Source organism: Erpetoichthys calabaricus, chromosome 5 (assembly GCF_900747795.2).
Source record: "Erpetoichthys calabaricus chromosome 5, fErpCal1.3, whole genome shotgun sequence".
Classification (NCBI taxonomy): Eukaryota; Metazoa; Chordata; class Cladistia; order Polypteriformes; family Polypteridae; genus Erpetoichthys; species Erpetoichthys calabaricus.
Genome location: NC_041398.2, coordinates 152,989,920 through 153,010,900, shown reverse-complemented (window position 1 = coordinate 153,010,900; position 20,981 = coordinate 152,989,920). Strand labels below are relative to the sequence as shown.

Here is a 20,981-nt window from a genome sequence, read left to right as displayed (position 1 = left end):
CTAAATGATGTGACATACAGTATATTGTGCACATAAGCATTTTGGCCTTTTGTTACTAACATAAAATTGAAAGTGTGAGTGCATAGTTCTTGATTAATATCTAAAAGTATTAATTTGATTTATTTATATTGTTATATTCTTTTAGCATAATATGCATTTATCACTCTATAAATTTGCAACTAGTTGGTAAGATTTCAACCAAAGTTAAAATGAGAATTCTAAAAATTATTAAAAAACCAAATAATATAATTTATTGATAAGGATTATAGAAATACGATAACTGCATATATATTGACATGGACGACCGGATGCAAGACAGACAAATATATAACACAGAAGAGGCTATTTGTTTACTTGCTATTTAGAGTTCTAATGTATGTTGCCACAGGTAAACAGTTTTACAATACCAAGTCTTTAAGAATGGTGTCCAGTGTTTCGTGGAGTTGTTGCTGCTGCTGTTCTGACTTAAAGTGGTGGAATTTTCTGGCATCAGAGTGCAGTCTTTTTCTTTGCAACTTTATAGGAAGAAAAATTACTCTTTCTGGCACAAAAGTTTAGAAATTCCCTTCTTAAAGTAATGGCTGCTTCTCAGTTTTCTCATATTGGGTTCAGTCATTGTCACAAGTTAAATGATTGTACTAACCATAAAAGTATAAAATGCAAGTAAGGATAACAAAGGGTTATCTACATATGAAGAAGTACACCCAGAAGTGAAAGTTTACCTTTCAGTTTTGTGGCATGTAAGCCATTGTGCAAAGAGCAAGTAAACATTTAGTGGGTACTATTTACCTTACACTAAATCAAGCTCACAGCTTAATTATCTGCACATAATAATGAATCAGTATTTCACTGTCACTATAATTTACTTGGGTGATAGGGACAGTCTCCATTTTCAGGCAATGTGTCCCGACTAGTACCTGAAGAATATCAAAATGCCCTTGTCTTAATAAAACGTTGGCCTGCCAAAACAAACATCCTCACGATATATTTAGAACAGCACTTGAAAAACTCCAAAGCTGGCACCCTAGATCCCAGTTCTATATGCGTATAATAGCGTAGGCAAAATTTTGATTGGGAAAGCTCAATTCAGAACTTGTTTTAAATTTGAACAGCATTGCCAAGACAATCCAGAAGCAGAGAAAAACGGGCAGTACTGCCATTTATTTGTTTCCACTTCAAGCACAGTATGGAATAATATATTTTCTTTTGTGAAAGTGTTTTCCCCCTGACATGAACCCTTGGTGTTGATAATGAGATAAAGCTGGCATCAAACAAATATTGCTGGGCTTTATGCATGGGCATACTTGCTAGAGAGGTGTCCTGGTTTGGGAAAGTCTGGTTACACTATAATTTGCCATCAGAGTGGCACATTCATCTGATATCCATAATGGTCTGTTGCTGTAATCAAGTTTGTCTTTCACTTCTGTTTTCAGCCATGAATAGCGAATGAGAGCAGATGGTTTAAAAATTAGTATTGTAATTAAACTAGATTCTGCTTCAATATCTAATTTGAGCACCTCAGTAAATCTGAAATCTCCTATATTTTTACAAGGGATGTGCAGTTATGAACATAAAATTATTCCAAGGCCACCTCTTCAACCAATATTTCTTGATTCATGAAGGAATGTGAAAGCATTCAGTGCTGTCTAGCTAAGGGAATTGTGTCAAATTTCCTAGACAGGTTCCAGTAAGGATACAGAGATTAGAAAGAGTACTTGGAAAAATATTGTTAGACAAAGCAGCTGTTTATCCCCATGACTGAATGTTTGACAAACAGCATTTTAAACTGCAGTAGTTTTATTTATTTTATTTTATTTGACTCATTACTAACCATTTAATTCTTGGCCTAATTATGCGATCTACTTTTTGGCCACAGTTGATTTAGATCTATTTTATATTAATCAGTTTTTCAGATGTCCCAATACTAGGATTTTTGAGTCGCAGCCATTGAACAATAACAGTTGGGGTAGAATACAGTCTGTTATTTAAGATCACAAGGCTGCAGTAGACCATTGCAGAGTCTGAAGGCTCAATGTGTTCTGACTCCTGCAATAGTTACATTTATCCTAGGAATTCTGCAATGGCAATGTACTTTTTTGGGGTATAATCTTTAATAGTTTATACAAAGAAAAAGCATGGCAAATTATTTTACAACTTTATGCTTAGCCAGGACAATATATAATAAAAATTGAGTTTTGTTGTGTAATAATTTATCTTAGTCATAACTATGATTCTGCAATATTATAAATTAATTGCAGAGTGTAGTTCAAAAGTATGAACAGCATGAAAATAGAGCATTTGCAGTGGTCTGTTCGTTTTTACTTGTATATTGAGAAAGAGCCTTAGTACTGTTATATTTCTTGTGCTGAGAACAGCAGGAAAAATTATTATGACAATAGATTAGATTACTATCAAACGTAATTTTCTGTGGATTAGTATAAAAACAATTCAGGACCTCTTAATTGAAGATTGTAATTATTGTCTGTAGAATAGTGTTTTTTTGGAATTTCATTCCATTAAATAAATTTTTTATCTTTCCTAATTTTTTTTTATGAAAGAATAAACAAATATTGCTTTAATAATTTCTATTTAAGTTGGACTGAATAAAAGTATAACTTGTTTTTTCTCTATCAGATTATTACAATTTATTTGGCACTAACTGTCATGGCTGTGACTTCCCAATTGAAGCTGGAGACAAGTTTTTGGAAGCTTTAGGATACACTTGGCATGACACTTGTTTTGTATGTTCGGTAAGTAGAAGTCGTATTTATTTTACTAGCAAAAAATCTAATAATTTTCTATAATATTATGTGCACTTTGCCTTAAGTTTATTTACGTTTGAAAACGGGGCCACATGTTTGTGTTAAAGTTTATTTTAAAATTATTTTTTTAATTTCAGTCATTTTATAGATTCTAAAGACAGTGGTCCTAAATTCATAATTTTCTTTCATAGTAGCACATTTCATTTGAAATCAAATTCTTAGTGGTTTAAGTTATAATTAAATCTAAATGTGTGGAGTCTGCATTGTTGTTAGGGGCCATTAATGGTATGAGACCTGAGCCTTTACAATTTAATTCTAATTCTAATTATCTATATCAAGAAAGAGTCTGTTCAATCCTTACACAGTAAATAATTATGGTAAGCTCTCAAGTTTGCATACTATTCCTGGCTCTTTTTATCATCAAATCTTGTGCATCAAATCTCTGTTTATTTTTTCCTTTTTTAAATAGTGTTGAAGTTGTTAGACACATGTAAGAAGCTCACTTGTCTAATAACACAATTAAGATAAAAAAAATAACTTGCTAGACATGTAACAGATGTTTATGAGTGGGGGTTGAGTTGCTGCTGAGCCCTTAATTGCATCACTTCCTCCCTATCTGGAAATGCTGCCGGAAGTAGCTCAACAAGCACCTGGAGCACTTCCGGGTGCCTTATAAAAGGAGCCAGCAGTCAGAGTTGGGTGGGAGAAGATGAAGGTGTTTCCCACAGGGAAAAGAAAAAATAAAAGAGTGTGTTTGCACTTGAGTCCCACGTCTGTCTGTGTCAGGGTTAGGGCGGCTGGTGCGCCCCTAGTGGTCCACAACATATATAGGTACTGATCCATTGACTTTTCTGTAGGCATGAATTAAGGATTAGAACATATCTGCCACTACAGGAAACCATTTTAGTGATCTGAAAATAGGAATGGCGTATAGCTGGTTAACACTAGAATCCGTGAAGCCTACAAAAAAACTTAAATTCCCACCTTAAATTCCTTTGCATCTCTCCATCAGTGTCTTTTGTTTTGTAATGCCGAGTCGTTATTGTTTTAATGCATAATGCTGAGTCGTTGTAATAATGTGAGTTGACGAGTCAAACATATTTAAACCTCAAAAGTTTTGAATTTAATGTACAAACTCCAATATCCCTTTTAAGAAGGCCAACCGAATTATTATACTTGGTATCTAGAAAACTGGGCAAGTGCAAAGAGTTTCAAAGGAATAGGTGCTCAGTTCATGCTAACAGGATACCCTACTCGCAGGAGAGAATTCATAGCAATTCATTCCATGTGTAATTCTTCAAATATACCACACACGTCAGTGAGGAATTGCAGGTATTTTGGTTATTATTTAAAAATCTTGCTTTGTTGATAAAGACAAAATCACTCTGCTCTTTCAAGGCAAAAAATGCCTTTATCATTGCCATATTCATTCTATTCTAATTTAGTTCTGAGTATACTGTAGGCTATTGAATGTTTTAACTAGAACACCAGCAAAGAGAGAATTACAGTAATCGAGTTGGAAAGTAATTAAAGCATGAACCAGTGCTTCAGCATTTGCCTTGATAATTAAAGGGTGAAGGTGATTTGTGTTTTTCAATTTCAATAAAATGCAGTTTCTTGGTAAATTAGGATGAGAACCAGGAAAGAAAAGATCCAATTATGCCAAATGAAGAGAGATGGTAAAGTACATTATGAGTTGTTATATCAAAAGAAATACTAAAGAGAACAATAGTGAGCACACCAGCTTTGGTAAACCAAAAGAAATCATCCGTGGCTGTCAGAGGAATGGTCAAAGTGCAGCATGCAAAGACCTCATTGGAAAGGCTCTTAAAGATTTACATTTAATTTCTTGTGCAGCAACCACCCTCGCCAGCACCTCTGCTAGGATGGGCAGACTGGAAATAGCCCTGTAGTTGTTAAAAATGGATGAACCAAGACCAGGTTTCTTAAGAGCAGGAGCAGGAGTACCAGTGTCAGTTTTGAGGGGAAGTGGAACACAGCCAGAGGAAGTGGAAACTATAACCTGGCCTAATTTATTCACAGGGTTTAGAAAGTAAGGTAAGGTCAGGATCAAATTTTTAGGAGGAGAAGGATTTGGATTTTGTAATTAATTTAGAGATAGAAAGAAAAACCGTGGGACTGTAATTTACTTTGCCATTACCTGTGTTTAGGTTTTAGTGCTTTTATTACTTTAGATTTAATTAGTAACACATGCAGTACGTTGCTTATTTGAGTAAATATTGTATTAGCTTGTAGTATTCTTTTCTTGGTTTTAAATATGCAAACCCATAATTAGAGTAAATTTAACTGGATTGAAAGTTAAATAAATCTGAATTTTCTTTGCTCTGGAATCCACTGTACTTCATTAGAGCAATTTAGACAAGAACAGGCCATTCTGTCCAACAAAGCTCACCAGTCCTATCCACTTAATTCTTCGAAAATAACAGTCTTTTGATAGCACCTAAAGTGTCTACTACACCACGTGGTAACATATTCTGTTTCTATGGTTTTTCGTGTGATGAAACAGTTACTAATGTTTATGTGAAACTTACCCTGAACAAGTTTCCAACTGTTTCCCCGTGTTCTTAATGAACTCATTTTAAACTAACAGTCATGATCCACTAACTTTCTTCATAATTTTAAACACTCCAGTCATGTTTTTATATAATGGAATAATATTGTCCATTTTTCAGCCCATCAGAATTTCCCTGATGTGCAGTGACTTCCTAAAATATGCGTCAAGGATATATATATATGTATATGTACTCACTAACCTCAAGTATTTGAGGATAAATATTATCTGGTCCTGGTGATTTGTTTTTATTTTCACCCTATTTAATCTGAGTAGCACTTTTCCTTCTGCAATTTCCAAATCATTCAGTACCTCCTTAGTAGTCACCATTACTGTTGGGAGGTTATCCACTTCCTCACATTGCAAGACCTTGATAAAATTCAAGTTTAGAGCATCTGCTTTTTCATTTTTCCCCATTTACTCTTCCTAATAATAGAGGATCTAACTTATTTGAAAATTTTTATTAAAATTCCACTGGGTAGCCATCAGGTCCTGCTGCTTTCCCACTTTGAAGTGAGTTTAAAGTGTCTAGTAATTCTGAGAGTTTCAGAGGTTTATCCGGTTCATCTGAGCTAAGAGTATCTAGCTGTGGTATCTGTAATGCATCAAAAAAACTCATTAGATTGTGTCTTATCTTATTTAAAATGAGTAGAAAATAAGGACTTATAGCACTCTCTAAATGTGTGGGTTCTATTTTTATGGTCAATTATCTTATCTCTGTCTGTGATGGTAAAGCAATGTTATTGCATTGCAGACTTCCAACTTGTGGTTTTATTGAGCTAAGATCTTATTAGCCTTCTGTCCATATTCATAGTAATGATGTTGCAATTTAAAGATGAGTTATTACATTTCTTTAGATGTCCCAAGTCCATGTCTTTTCCTATTAAGTGCCTCATTTTGACAGCTGGCATATTCTTGATCTGTTCTGGTAATTTTGCTGATTAATTCAGACACCCAATTATTATTCTGAAGTAATAATCAATTATTAAGTAACAATAATGTACTGGTGAGACTTTACTGGTCCATGGGTCTGATAAGTTATCATCCATTATACACTGTAATTATTTTTGCACTATTAGATGTTATAGCCACTGTAGCTGAAGACCTATCCAGGTCTGGATTTTATGCACAATTAGTCTCCAGCCATTATAATTTTAGGAGTATTCACATTGGGAATAGATGCAAATACATTTTGGATGAAATCTCTATCATACACATTAGGTATTTATTTATCAAAATGACTTTAGAATTAAATAAATTACCCATCACTGTGACATATCGTCCTTCAGGATCACATAGTATTTCAGATACTAGAAATGAAATTGTTCTGTGTATTAAGATTCTCACACCCCAAGTTTTCTTTGTATAGTTGGATTGAAAAATTTTTCCAGTTCAATATTTTGCCTCCCAAATGATGCTAGACCACACTTCACGAAGTCCCGATCCTCTGGCATGCTAAGAGACAGAGCACGTCCAGTACAAGACGAATCCTCCAGCAGTGGTGTAGAAGTGGCATAGAAAAGATTAAAATTGAGATATCTTATGACAGTACAGCCCCAATACAATAAACCTATGAAATGATGTTAAAACAGTTTCCATGGAGACTGAGATAATGTATGATAGTACATTCCCGATAGTTACTTTGTGGTTACCAAAATGTACAAATACTCAGTGGAAGAAATTTCAATATATTAATTGTAGTTTAACAAAAAAAAAAGTGGCTGAAAAGGAAATTGAATGCAAAGTTACGGCAAATGTCGCCTTACAAATGGACCAAGTTGCAAGCAGAATCTTCTTTGCATTGGCAGGACACGATATGAATCATGATTATGTTTCAAAAGGATGTCGGGATCAATCTTCTTAGCTCCTTTTTTGCTTCATCTATCCATCCATCCATCCATTTTCCAACCCACTGAATCCGAACACAGGGTCACGGGGTCTGCTGGAGCCAATCCCAGCCAACACAGGGCACAAGGCCGGGAACCAATCCCGGGCAGAGTGCCAGCCCACCGCAGGACACACACAAACACACCCACACACCAAGCACGTACTAGGGCCAATTTAGAATCACCAATCCACCTAACCTGCATGTCTTTGGACCGTGGGAGGAAACCGGAGCGCCCGGAGGAAACCCACGCAGACACGGGGAGAACATGCAAACTCCACGCAGGGTGGACCCGGGAAGCGAACCCAGGTCTCCTAACTGCGAGGCAGCAGCGCTACCACTGCGCCACCGTGCCACCCTCTGCTTCATCTAGATAACTGCAAATGTCAAACTGATCTTCAATAAACACTTTCAATTTGGCAGGAAACCAGAGGATGTTTAATATGGTAGAATATGGCTTGTTTAGCAGCTGTTAAAGGAATTAAATCTGGGAAAATATGAATGCGTTTGTTTCCAAATATAATCATTTTCAGTCTGAGAAGCAACATCAAGTTTTCGTTAACCTGTAGTTTGTCAAAACGGACAATCAGGCTTCTTAATTTTGAGGCATTCAATCCATTTATACGGTAAGCTACTGAAGTCTCAGCATCCAATTGGAAGTCCTCTCCAGTTAGTTTAGAGAACAGTTCAGCTGTGAATTTCACTGGGTTTGGACTTTCACGGTTTTCAGGGAGACCTTTGATTCTGATGTTGTTCCTTCTGTATCTATCTTCCAGCGCAGCCAGTTTGTCACAGAGTACTTTGCATTATTATTTTGCAGCCATTGCTTTTTCATCAGCGGTGGATATCAATTGTTCAACTATTTCAATACTAGTCATAAATGTTTGCTTTACATCTTCAAGCTGAACACCAAGTACTCTAATTTCACTGTCAAAATTTTTCATATTTGCTTGTATTTTTTCATCAATTTTTTCTAGAATTTTTTTAAAGGTTGCAGTAAAGTTAGTACTTAAATGTTTCTCCAGAACTTTAATATCCTGAAGCTGCTTTCTCATTTTTCTTGTTTAGCTCCTTTATTTCTTTTTTTTTTATACTCCTTATATCCCACTTTATACATTCAAGACACACATTTGAGTGCAGTGATCATTCTTCATCTTGAACAGTTCGTTTCTGTCTTCTCCATGTTCTGTAGGCAGAGTTGTAAGGCCAGTTGGGGTTGATGCTGCTGACTCAATGGGGTATTAACTGTAGTTGTCAGTCGGGATAAAGAGGCCATGCTCAGTTCCAATAATCGTCTTGGAATTGATGAATTCTCTTTGCCCGCCTCACTCGCAGTTTTGCTCCCACTTTCACTCTTGGCTGGTGCCAATTTTGCATCAGGTCATGGTAGATCTGTTCCTTTGCCTCTCTGTTCTGGTTAGTCTCTGGCAGGCTGCACTGTGAACTTGAGGTCAGTTTAGACCAGGGGTGGGCAAACCTTTTGGCTCAGGGGCCACATTGACTTTTAAAATTTGACAGACGGGCCGGGCCAGCACTAGATGCATACATATCAAACATAAACATAAAAAGGCATTACAGTGTTAATATTTACATTAACTTTTAGTGGGAACAGTGTTGTTGATCACCCTTTTTTGCCAGTGCATCGAAGTCTGGTGTTAGTTTTGTTGTGGCAATTCTCAGAACAGATCTGAGGTGTTCATCACTCAACTGGGATCTGTGGGGTGCTTTGTTGGTGTTCATCACACTAAGTCTGTTCACACACACACGTAGAGCCAAACAACACCAGCATCCTCTGTGCCATCTTCTGGATGTTTGGAAATTTGGCTGCGCTTAATGAAGCATAAAACTCATCCAGTTTCAGAGAGTTGAACTTCTCCTTTAAGACGGTGTCACATTGGAGATCAATCAGTTCCAACTGCAACTCCTGTGGTGCTGTTTCAGAGTCCTGTGTGAGCAGTAGCAGAGTAATAACAGAGAGTAACCCGGGCATCGCAAAATCAAGTCAATGTATCACTGCGCCTAATGCGCCACCTGGTGGAACGCCAGGCATTACAGTACAAGGTCAAATGAATGCAGTCATAATTATGATATGATTTGATTTGGGCAATTTTGTACCAATCTTCGGCAGGCCGGATTAAAAAGACCAATGGGCCGGATGCGGCCCGCAGACCATAGTTTGCCCACCCCTGGTTTAGACTGATGAAACTTCAGTTGCCTTATCCTTTTCCTTTTCTTTGTAAGCTCTTTGTTTGCTTCTCATGCTTAAATATACTTGCATATAATGTAATTAAATCCACTCGGGTTGAGTAAGTACAGGATACCTTGGGGTGATGTAAATAAAAAGGTAAAAGAACACCACTGCTAATGGAGCTTTGTCTAGATGTCCATCCCTCACAATGGACAAGACTAATGGCCCTTCTTGTAATATTTTTAATCTTCATGTCCACCATATTAGACAGGAAGTACTTTTGTGAGAGAACACAAATGTGTAGTCATTTTGATTATGCCCCCGCCTACAATTTTTTTTTTCTCCTATCTAATATTTTTCTTAACCTTGTTTGTAGTTTACTAAATAATTATTTAAAAAACAATGTTAAATTTTACTGAACTGAAATATTAATATAAATGACAGTTAGTGTCCTTTAAATGTAAAATTACACCAACAGTTTGAAGTGCTTCTTCTCTTACAAAAATGTGAAAAAGGTAACAAATATGTCAGCATGTCAGTTTCAGTCATTTTATACCACGTCTTTTAGTGTAGTGTGGTCTTTAAGGAAAATTCAATGTGTGGCAGTCTCTCGCAATTGGAATTGGGCAGTGATGGCATTAACCAAGATGATAAAGTGCCTGATGTAAACAAACATAAAAAAAGCAGTCATCATTTAACAGTATACAGATTATTTAAGGAAATTACCCAGAGGGCAACTGCACGTAGATTATATTAATAAATGGTATTCATATGAATCCAACAAATTTTTAGTAATAATACCTTTTAACTTAAGATAAACCTAAGAACTCCTTTTGTTTGAATTCACACACGTCTCTATCATACGCATAGAGGATGTCACACTTACAAACTTGTATTGTATGTATGCATTTTTTAAATCCTTGAAACCAAAGACTACATTACAGTAATCCCTCCTCCATCGCGGGGGTTGCGTTCCAGAGCCACCCGCGAAGTAGGAAAATCCGCGAAGTAGAAACCATACGTTTATATGGTTATTTTTAGAATGTCATGCTTGGGTCACAGATTTGCGCAGAAACACAGGAGGTTGTAGAGAGACAGGAACGTTATTCAAACACTGCAAACAAACATTTGTCTCTTTTTCAAAAGTTTAAACTGTGCTCCATGACAAGACAGAGATGACAGTTCTGTCTCACAATTAAAAGAATGCAAACATATCTTCCTTTTCAAAGGAGTGCAAAGCAAGCAGTCAAAAAAAAAATCAATACGGCTTTTAAGTATGCGAAGCACCGCCGGTACAAAGCTGTTGAAGGCGGCAGCTCACACCCCCCTCTGTCAGGAGCAGGAGAGAGAGAGAGAGAGAGAGAGAGAGAGAGAGAGATAGCGAGAGACAGATAAAAAAAATCAATACGTGCCCTTTGAGCTTTTAAGTATGCGAAGCTCCGTGCAGCCTGTCCTTCAGGAAGCAGCTGCACACAGCCCCCCTGCTCACACCCCCCTACGTCAGCGCAAGAGAGAGAGAGAGAGAGAGAGAGAGAGAGAGAAAGTTAGCTGGATAGCTTTTCAGCCATCTGCCAATAGCGTCCCTTGTATGAAATCAACTGGGCAAACCAACTGAGGAAGCATGTACCAGAAATTAAAAGACCTATTGTCCACAGAAACCCGCGAAGCAGCGAAAAATCCGCGATATATATTTAAATATGCTTACATATAAAATCCGCGATGGAGTGAAGCCGCGAAAGGCGAAGCGCGATATAGCGAGGGATCACTGTATATATAATGCAGATAACTTGCTTTTAAGCTACAGTATATGCTTAGCAGAGCAGATCAAATTATTATTTAAATCTCTCAAGTTTTGTTTGTAACAACTAAACTCAATTTGACACAATGGTGTATGCGTGGGTGTCTGAAATATTTCCCTAAGTACGCTCCATCTATTGGGATGTTAAGGGTATAATTTTATTTTAATTCCCACGTATCCAGGTTAATTGTAAATATCCAGATTTCTCAAGTATTTGCCTTTGTGTATGTACAAAATTAGTGAACAAGACCCAGTTTTCACATAATAATCGTAAAAAAGGTAGCAGTAATACATTGTACTTACACGTATTTTCATTCGAAATTTGCAAGGTTAGAAATTAATGTGCATACTCTGGGGTTCACAGGCAGACGTGTTTTCTTTTTCAACTCCACCTTGGTCCCTTTCTTGGGATTAATGCCAAAGAAACACCTTTTAAGACAATAAAAAATAAGTCAGTTGTAGCACCAAATCATATTCATCTTCATCTTAAAATTGGGATTATAAAATTTCACAGATCACATCGTTTCCATCTTTTAGTATTTTATGCTTTTAGCAAAGATGCTTAAAATATACCTTTGCAGAAACTCAAGTGTTGATGCCAGTTTTACTGAATAATGAATGTTAAAAATGTAGAAGCTTCCGAATATCATACAAAGGGCAGAGATGAAAGTGGTAATGCAGTCATTTACAATGTGTTGGTTTGTGCTAAACATAAATATCTTATAAAGGAAGTTCCTAGAAAAAATATACAAAAATATTAATTTATAGATTTTTTACAAACAAATAACAGAATTCTATCTTCAAATACAGTTTTCCCATGTAATAAGAGAATCCAATGGATAACAATTAAAAAGTCCTCTTTATCCAATAAGTGATAAGACATTACTGTTGGACAAACTTGATGTACTTGCTTAAATTGTCCAGCTAACCTAGAATTCCATTTTTTTTTCTAGTTGTTTTATGCTAACTGCAAAACTGGAAAGGGGGGGGGGGGCTGAAGCACTGTGCATGCGCTGATAGCGTGTACACCCACCACATGCCGAACCACCTTGATTGGGACTCATGTGCAGCGAAAGACACCTCAGCACCACACTGGAACAGTGTGAGGTTTTTTTTTTTTTTTTATTTAAAAGGTGAATAGAGTGCCAAGCCAAGCCTACCATCAACCCCCTAGTTTTCCCTGTAAGGTAGAGGACAGGGCTGGATGCAGATTAACGTCATACCCAGGACGAAGCAATTGCAGTTTAAGGGACTTACTCAAGGGCCCAACAGTGTAAAGTCACTTTTGCCGTTTACAGGAATAGGTAATAATAAGTAACAAAGAAAAATAAATCACACCCCACAAAAGAGACATAGCCTCAACTACAATAAATAAATTCTTACGCACTATAGACAATAATGCAGGATGTAACAGGAAGCCACTCCAGTGTTACATCTATAGCAAGGCATGTTTCCTCAAATAAGTGAAAGATTTTATCCTCGTGTTCACCAAAATATGCAAGCAGAAGCAGCACCATGTGTAGCCAGTGTCTTCTGAGATGCCACCTATCTGTCCTCTGGAAAGCTGCACCTTTAAGAAAGCCTGTTGAACTTGCTGGTTCTTTTAGGAAGTCTAAGAGTCGGCTTCCTTTTTTTTTTTTTTTCCACACTGGTGAGTAAGGTCCTTCAGTGCAATGCCAGTATGTTCCTGAACATGAACAGCCATGCCAACTTTTGAAACCACAATGGACCTCAGAGTTTCACCATGGAAGTGCCCTTGTTAATATCCTTTCTCTGTGAATAGTATGAACATTTATCTGTTTGTATTTCTGCTACATTCAATTTTCCTTCCCCATGCATCCTCTTAATTTTTTGCTGTGTTGCTTTTTGGCTTTATGCTGTTTCAGTTAGCGACATGTGTTGCAATTCCAACTGGATGCACCCATGTGTGTCTTGAATGTTCCCTCTAACTTCAGGAGAACCTTCATCTGTATCACATTTATTAGATGGAGGATCCCTCCTCTTAATTTTTGGAACAGTTGATCTCTTCACATTCTCAGTCTAAGCTTGAAACTGTTTTACCAAGGAATGGTATCCAGTGCTGATAATATCACCCTCAATTATGTCCTGCAGGGGAATAGAATATTTTGCAACCATGTTTCTTGTTTGAAGATGGACATCATTTCCCATCTTAATGTGGGATTTGGTCTTTTTCATCTGGCTTCATATCAGCTACTGAAGAGGATTTAACAAAGGTTTGATACTGAGGTAGTTTGTCAAATCTTTCATGACAAGTGATATGCAAACTGGATCTATGCTGGTCACAAATTATTGGTGCAAACACATACCTACATACATACAAACTGCGATCCAAAATTGTGCCTATTCTTAATGACATCTCTTTATAAATACATTTCTCAGGCTATCACTCTGCTTTATTGATCACAACTGTTTTATGTACTGGACAGTTTTTGCTTTCGAATTACTGCTAATGGCTACATTTCTGAAAAGTGAGAAAGAGGAAGTTGTCCAAAACCCAACCATTAAAAGCTAAAAGAAACGTTAATGAGCCACATTTAACTCAAGCATGTAACAATTAAAGTGTGAGCTGGTGTGGAACCTCATCAATATAGAGCTAATGTGGTTGTAGACACCTGTGTTAAACTGATATTCAGCTAATAATTTAAAGTATAGTTCAACCCAAAATGAAACGATTGCTATTATTTTCATACCCTCCTACTGTGAATTTAAAAAAAAAAAAGAAAAGAAAAAGAAACCTGCACTTTTCTTGTCTCCCTAGTCTCCCTCCCAGGATTTTTTTTTTATAATATGGAGAAAAGATGTGATCTTCTCAGAAGAGAATTTGACATCCTGCGAGAGACACTTTAATGTCACTCGAGACAAGGCAGTGAGACAACATTTAAAATAAGTTCACGGACATCTAACCTAGCAGTTGTTGGAATTCTTTTGGCAGACAGACATCATGTGCTCCCAGCTCTTAAAACAACGACAAGCGACAAGCAGAACACGCAGCTTGCCAGCAGATGATCCGACCGCTTCTCCTTAGCGTGCGTTCAGCCCCCCCATCCCCCACCCCCTCCCTTTCACAGCGCGAGCGGCAGAGACACGAAGTGGCAAAAAGACAGCTGCTGTACAGGCTTTGAAATGATCGACGCAAAGCGCAACAAGCAGAAAATGCAGGTCGCCAGCAGTTGATCCAACTGCAACTCCTTAGCATGTGTTCAGCCCCCCCTTCACAACGCGAGCAGCACAGACACAAAGTGGCAAAAGGACAGCTGCTGTACAAGGCTTTTAAATGATTGACGTGCAGCGCGACAAAAATAGCACGCAGCAGAAAGACAGCAGATAATCCGACAGCATCTCCTTAGCATGCGTTCAGCTGCCCCCCTTCACAACAAAAGCAGCGTTATACATCTTGCGAAAAAGATTTAACCATGCCCAGGGCCAGAAATAAAGGACAAGTATTGTTTTTACAAAAGTTTTAAAGTAAAAGTGAAAATAATGCATATGTAACAATTCCCATGAAAATAACAATCTCTTTAAATTGTATATCCAGTAAACCAAACCCGGGGGTGGGCGATTGAAGCGAGCAGGGGGCGGAGCTCCCTAGTTCTAAAAAAGAAAAGCAAATGTCACAACATTAAGTAGCTAACGGCAAAGTGTTAGTTTTTTTAAAGGTGTCACCCGTTGCACGGCTGCGCTTGCGAGGCAAGAAATGTTGAACACATAATTAGAACAGAAAAAAACAAGTGCACGTTTTTACTTTTTGTTTTGTTATATCTGTGCCTTTTGTGAAAGTGTTTATTTGATATTTGGACTTCAGTCTTCACACATTATACACTTCACGTTAGTATGTTACCAATTATTAGTAGAACATGAAAAAGTTTCTGTTTTAGTTATGTCTTCAACATTTCTTGCCTCACAATTCCTGTCATCCAACATTTACACAGATCGTTGTAGACATGGGACACACATAAAATGTATGTTTTCCAAATAATGATGTATTATTTACCCTATACAATTCAAGGTACCTCACACCCAGAAAAACAGACTTGAGCTGGGAGAACTTTGTGTACGACTAAAGCTTTGTTGGTGGGGGATGGGATAGCAGGCTGCCTGCTGCTGGTGCTGATCAACACATTTGCAAATCAAAAGACGCTGATGAGGAGGTGCAAGGAAATTAAAGGTAGCCCGGGATTACAAGTTTTTTAATTTGCTTCAGGGATTCTAGTGTTAAAGAATCCTCAACTAACCTACTCATATGCCTCCCCATTACATTGGTGCCCCTCCAGTTCAAATGTAACCCATCATGGCAGAATAGGTCCCATAAAGAAGTCTCAATGCCCCATAAACCTATTCCCTTCTACTTTACACCAGTATTTGAGCTAGGCATTAAGCCTTCTAATCTCCTCAGTCTTATCTGGACTGGTGTGTGGCACAGGCAGATCAGAGAAGACTACTTGTCAGTTCTTCTCCTCATCCTGTCATCTAACTCTTCACTAGAACTTCAGTGAAATGGTAATTTGCTGATTGCTGCCCATAAATTATATGGATTAGTCATGTACATGTTTCAAGCTAGAAATGTCAGAAAATAAACAGACAACATACTTGCAACTTTTCATTATTTTGTATTGGTAATTTTAGTTTTTACAAATGTTTTTCTGCTTTACTTTTAGGTGTGTTCTACAAATCTAGAAGGCCAAGCTTTCTTCTCAAAAAAAGGATAAGCCATTGTGCAAGAAGCATGCCCATGTGGTGCAGTTTTAAAAATGAGTTTAAATGCAAAGTTCAAAAATGCAAGATGATGGAAAAAAAGGTTTTAGTAATTAATATTCGAGTAATGGAAATTTTGGGGGGCTTGTCCTTCTTACACATAGTTTACTGTGGTACTGTGTTTTGGGTTTCTTGAGAGCTTTCTGGTTTTCTTCTGATAATGAGTACATTTTCTCATTCTTTTATACATAACTTGAATAGAGTGTTACTGTGTTTTTAACAAACTGATTCTCTGTGCTACTTTGTGTTACAAAATAATTTTAGAGATATTTTAGTTCAGATTTTTTTTCTTAATTAGTTCTACAGCGGCAGATCTTTCCCTCTACAACAACAAAATATAATGCTAAAATATTTTATTGCATATACATTTTATATGAAATTTGATATTTTAAGTGACCATAAATTTGAGGTTAATTGCAATTTATAGATACCTTTTACCATTTATTTTTGCAGCATACAGTTAAATTGGATACTTGTAATGAATTGGATATTTTTCTGATCTTTCCTAGAAATAACCGTATTAAAGATAATTCATAGTGAGGCTAAGTGAACCTTGCCAAAAAATAAAACTAACTAAAGTGAACATTGTGAAATAAAAGACTAATTAAAAAAGTCACATAGCAGAAACCCCACTTGAAGAAATTATTGTAAGAGCAAACCTGCTACTGTACAATATATTTATTTTAGCTATTCAGTCATATGCCATTCAACTACAACATTATTGTATATTTTGTAATAATTAAAGCTAAGAATACATTTCATTGTTTAATATTTATGCCTTGTAGATGATAAATTAATGAAAAATGTATAAATCCTCTCTACCTTTGCACACTTTTGTCTTTTCTTTTACCTGAAGATGTATCACATCAGGCATTTCATATATTTAGCTTTTAAACAGGTTCTTCGTAAATGTTAAAACAGTGCAGAAGGCAACCTGGAATGCCTTTTTAGGAACTGTTCATTATACTTATGGTGTGCTTGCTATGCATCTTTCTACTGCTTTTCTGCAGTAGCAGCCCAGATGGATTATGAATTGATAATTGTCTTTGAATCAAACATCTTTAATATGAAAATTTACACTGCTCAATTGTTGTATTAAAACTGGGTTCTGTTATAAAGAGTTTTAATGTGTTCAAAATTATTTTTGTGATATCAGAGGATTAATAAAATCACATGAAGCTCAACAACAAAATTGTCTCTTTTTTATTAAAAAGAAAAAACTTTCATCTGCATGGCTGCTTGTTTTAACAAATTATTTAACACTTCAAAGATAATAGTAAACTAATAACATTAAAATTTTCATTTCTCTAACTATTGCTTTATTACATTTTTTTTAAACTTTCCTAATATTGTACACTGTCACAACTAATCAGAGTCTGGCCAAGCAGTATCAGACCCTTGGCAGGAAGACATCTTAAATGGACTGGCAATATTTTTCAGTACACACTTGTTTGCACAACTACATCGGGCCTGTTCAGAGATTCATTTTTTGTAACCCCTAATAGGTGATATCTTAGAGATGTGATAAGAAACTGGAGTACCCTTAAAAAAAACCATGCAAGATCCAAGCAACAACAGTTAGGAATCAAACTAGTGCCACAGTGCTTACACCAGCCTAGTGTGTTCATTCATACATTCTCCAAACTTTCTAACCATATTACAGTATCTTATCATTAGTATTTTGCCCTTATGATTCCATGGGGTAATGCTTTTTGCTACCTGTGTGGTAAGGTAAAAGCCAGTAGAGTTAGGAAATGTATTCCTGATTAGTGGTTCTGTTGTATTAAAACTGAAAAATAATAATCTGTGTTGGGTAAACCTTTATCTTTGAAGTTGTTCCTTCAAATTTAACAGAAAAACTGAGCTCCCATCTTTGGGCTCCAGGACTGCTGTGATTTCAGACTGTCTATGATGCAAACCCACCACATGATGAACCACCTCAGGATCCCGAATTAGGACACAAGTGCAGCCACTCTTAGAAATTTACAGCATAAGAAAGGCAAAAGGGTTATCCATTTAATTGTTTAATAGACCAAAATTATTTAAAATTCAGAATATTTCCTGAGAAAGAGTTCACAAGAGAAAAATAAATCAACTCAGTCTAGCTGTATGCTTAATGTTGTCTTGGTTGTTGTCTTTTGTATTTCTATATTTATGCATATATCAATCTGCTGAAAATAAAGATGAGATAAGAACAAGCTATTCATCCCAAAAAGCTTGTAAATCGTATCTATTTATTTAATTTCTAAAATATTGCAGCAAGTGACTTTTAAACTTCCTCAAGTGCCACTCTCTACAACACTACTTGATAACTTATTCTGTGTGTAAATGGTTCTCTGCGTTAAAAAAAATATACTAAAATATTTGTGTAATCTACTTTTAACAGGCTAATAATATATGTCCCTGTGTTCTTGTTCAAAAAAATAAAAAATATATTTTAAGGTCTAGGATCCACTGTACTAATTCTCTCCATAATTATAAACAATTCAATCTCTATTTTATTAAACTGATAAAGGGTTATCTCTGTCAGTATTTTCTTATAAGCACAGAGCAGCAGTGTCTCATGCACACAAGTAGGTTTTTACAAACAGCAGAGAGAAAAAAAGCCACAGACTAATCAAATCCTCAGGTAAGTGCAACTGAAGTAAAGCCAACATCCAACAAGGACAAGTAACCAACAGTGAGAAGTCGATCGCCCAGTGGGTGGTGAAAGCTTAAAGCCGACGGTCTCCTGGATATTCAGCTGAACACAGAAGGCACCAAATGTACTGCAGAAAGGTAGAAAGATTAACTCAGAGTTAAGCGTAAGTTCCATCTGTTCTCTGCACATCAAGGGCATGATTATATGTTGTATGTCCTACAGCATGTACAGTTCAAGTTTCCGGCCAACATTACAGACTGCATCACCTGCCAAAAGTGCTTAGTTAATTTAGAGTTGGTTGGGAAAATATGAAAATTGGGGGACCACATTAAGAACCTCATAGCTGTTAGGCAAACCTAAAATTAGATCAACTCTGTTTGTTTAGTCAATTTGGCAATTTCTGATTTGATTTCAGTCTCTTCAGGTTCCACTGCAGTCAGTGTGCAGCCAAAATCAGCAGCAGCAATTCAGCCACAGGGCAAAACAGTGAGACAGGAATTTAAGAAACCAAAATTTAGCCACTTGGCACCCAGGTCACCAATTTGGACCCAGAACAGATTCTCAGCATTCTGAAGCATGCCTGTAGATCCTGAGAACAAAAAAGTGCTCATAATTAGTGATTCCATAGTGTGGACAGTTAGAATTTCCAAACTGTTAAACCAGTAGTTAATGTTAAATGCCTCCCAGGGGCAAATATTTCTAACACAGAGGCCTAACTGGATTGTGTCGCCGATGATGTATTTACCTTATTGCTGCATGCCGGCACTAATGATATTTATTTACAGCAATCTGAGGTATTAAAGGGGAACTTCATCTCTCTATGCACCAAAGCTAAAAGAAAATGTCAGAATTTAATTTTATCTGGCCCCTTACCAAGATTATATAGAATGGGTGTGATTTATAGCAGATTGCATTCCCTTCACTACTGGCTTTTAACCTGGTGTGCAAATAAAAGCACAGCCTTTGTGAACAATTGGGATGCTTTTTGAGAAACGCTTGGATTTTCCAAGAGAAATGGTCTTCATCCTAACTGGAGGGGATCTTTTGTATTATTCCAAACTATGGCAGCAAAACTGCCTGACTGACTTATTAGAGCACCATCCAGGCCGTAGTCGTGTGATCTTAAATCACAGGCTTTTCTTTATCCACTTGTTACTGTCCTGAAGGTGTTACCTATAATCTCTGTTGTTGGACATCCTATAAATTTAGTCATGATGCAATCCTTAAATTACTCTATAACCAAAAAATAAGGTGTATAAACCAAGAGATAAAACCAGACCCTTCACCAGGGGTACCTGTTATAGTAATTTAGTTAAAATGAAAACAAAAAATATATCATCAGTTCTGAAAGAACTATGCAGTTTTAAATGCTGCTTATTAAACATTCGCTCTCTTGGAAGTAAAGCTGTTTTGGTACATATATTAAGTACAAAATCTGATATGTGTTTTCTCACTGAAACTTGGCATAGGAAATCTGACAGTTTCCTAGCTGATGTGGATATGAATACACATTCCTTCATAAATATAGAGATTCTGGTCGAGAAGGAGGCCTTAGGTTAATTCATTATGATAAAATGTAAATCACTTCTAAAAATGTAGGCAACTTCATATCCTTTTAGGCATTCATCTTAAATATTAAAACAGATTCCAACACAATTATAGTGCTAATCTGCAGACCACCGGGGCCATATTCATTGTTCACGACAGAATTTGGCAACTCTAGCCCACTTTTAAATGGCTTGCTTTGAAAAATAAAATAAAAATATATGTATATATATATATACACATGTATATAAATATCATTAATTGTATCTAAAAATTTAGTTACTTTAGAAAAATAACAGGATGGGGAGAGGGAGTGTGTTATATATATCTTAATATGGCAAAACTTTTAATCGGTCTTATTTAAGCCAGTATTGGTAACAGGACGTTTAATTTGAATGGTCTGGCTGAGTGAAGGGGTATCTTTAGAGGTGAAGGGTGAAGGATTTCCTGCACAGCAGTAGCTAGAGAAAGAATTAATTGTATTATAAGTTTTTATATATATATATATATATATATATATATATATATAGTATAAGGTATAACTTTCTTTGTAGTCTTTTTTTATTTATTTATTTATTTTTTGCACAGTACTCCAGATGAGGCCTGCATTATATAACTTAAGCATATCCTCTCTTGACTTGTAATCCACTCAAAGGGGGCACTATACAGCCTAACACCCTGTTGGTCTTCTTAACAGCTTCTGCACACTGCCTGCATGTAGACAGTGATGTTTCTACTATGACAGCCTTGTATATTGTACTTAATATAATATGTACCAAAACAGCTTTACTTCCAAGAGAGCGAATATTTAATAAGC

The 20,981-nt window shown here is 36.4% G+C and overlaps 1 protein-coding gene across 5 annotated transcripts in view; it reads left to right on the top strand.

Moving 5' to 3' along the window:
• Positions 1-17,156, top strand: part of pdlim5a (PDZ and LIM domain 5a) — a 131,623-nt gene extending 114,467 nt beyond the window's left edge. For all 5 annotated transcript variants that reach the window (XM_051927747.1, XM_028802145.2, XM_051927746.1 and 2 more), the window contains 2 exons: positions 2,635-2,750; positions 15,882-17,156. In XM_051927747.1, coding sequence (XP_051783707.1) covers positions 2,635-2,750; positions 15,882-15,932 — 167 coding nt within the window. In that variant the 3' untranslated portion in view covers positions 15,933-17,156. The remainder of the gene's footprint in view (positions 1-2,634; positions 2,751-15,881) is intronic.
• The last annotated feature ends 3,825 nt before the right edge of the window (positions 17,157-20,981 follow it).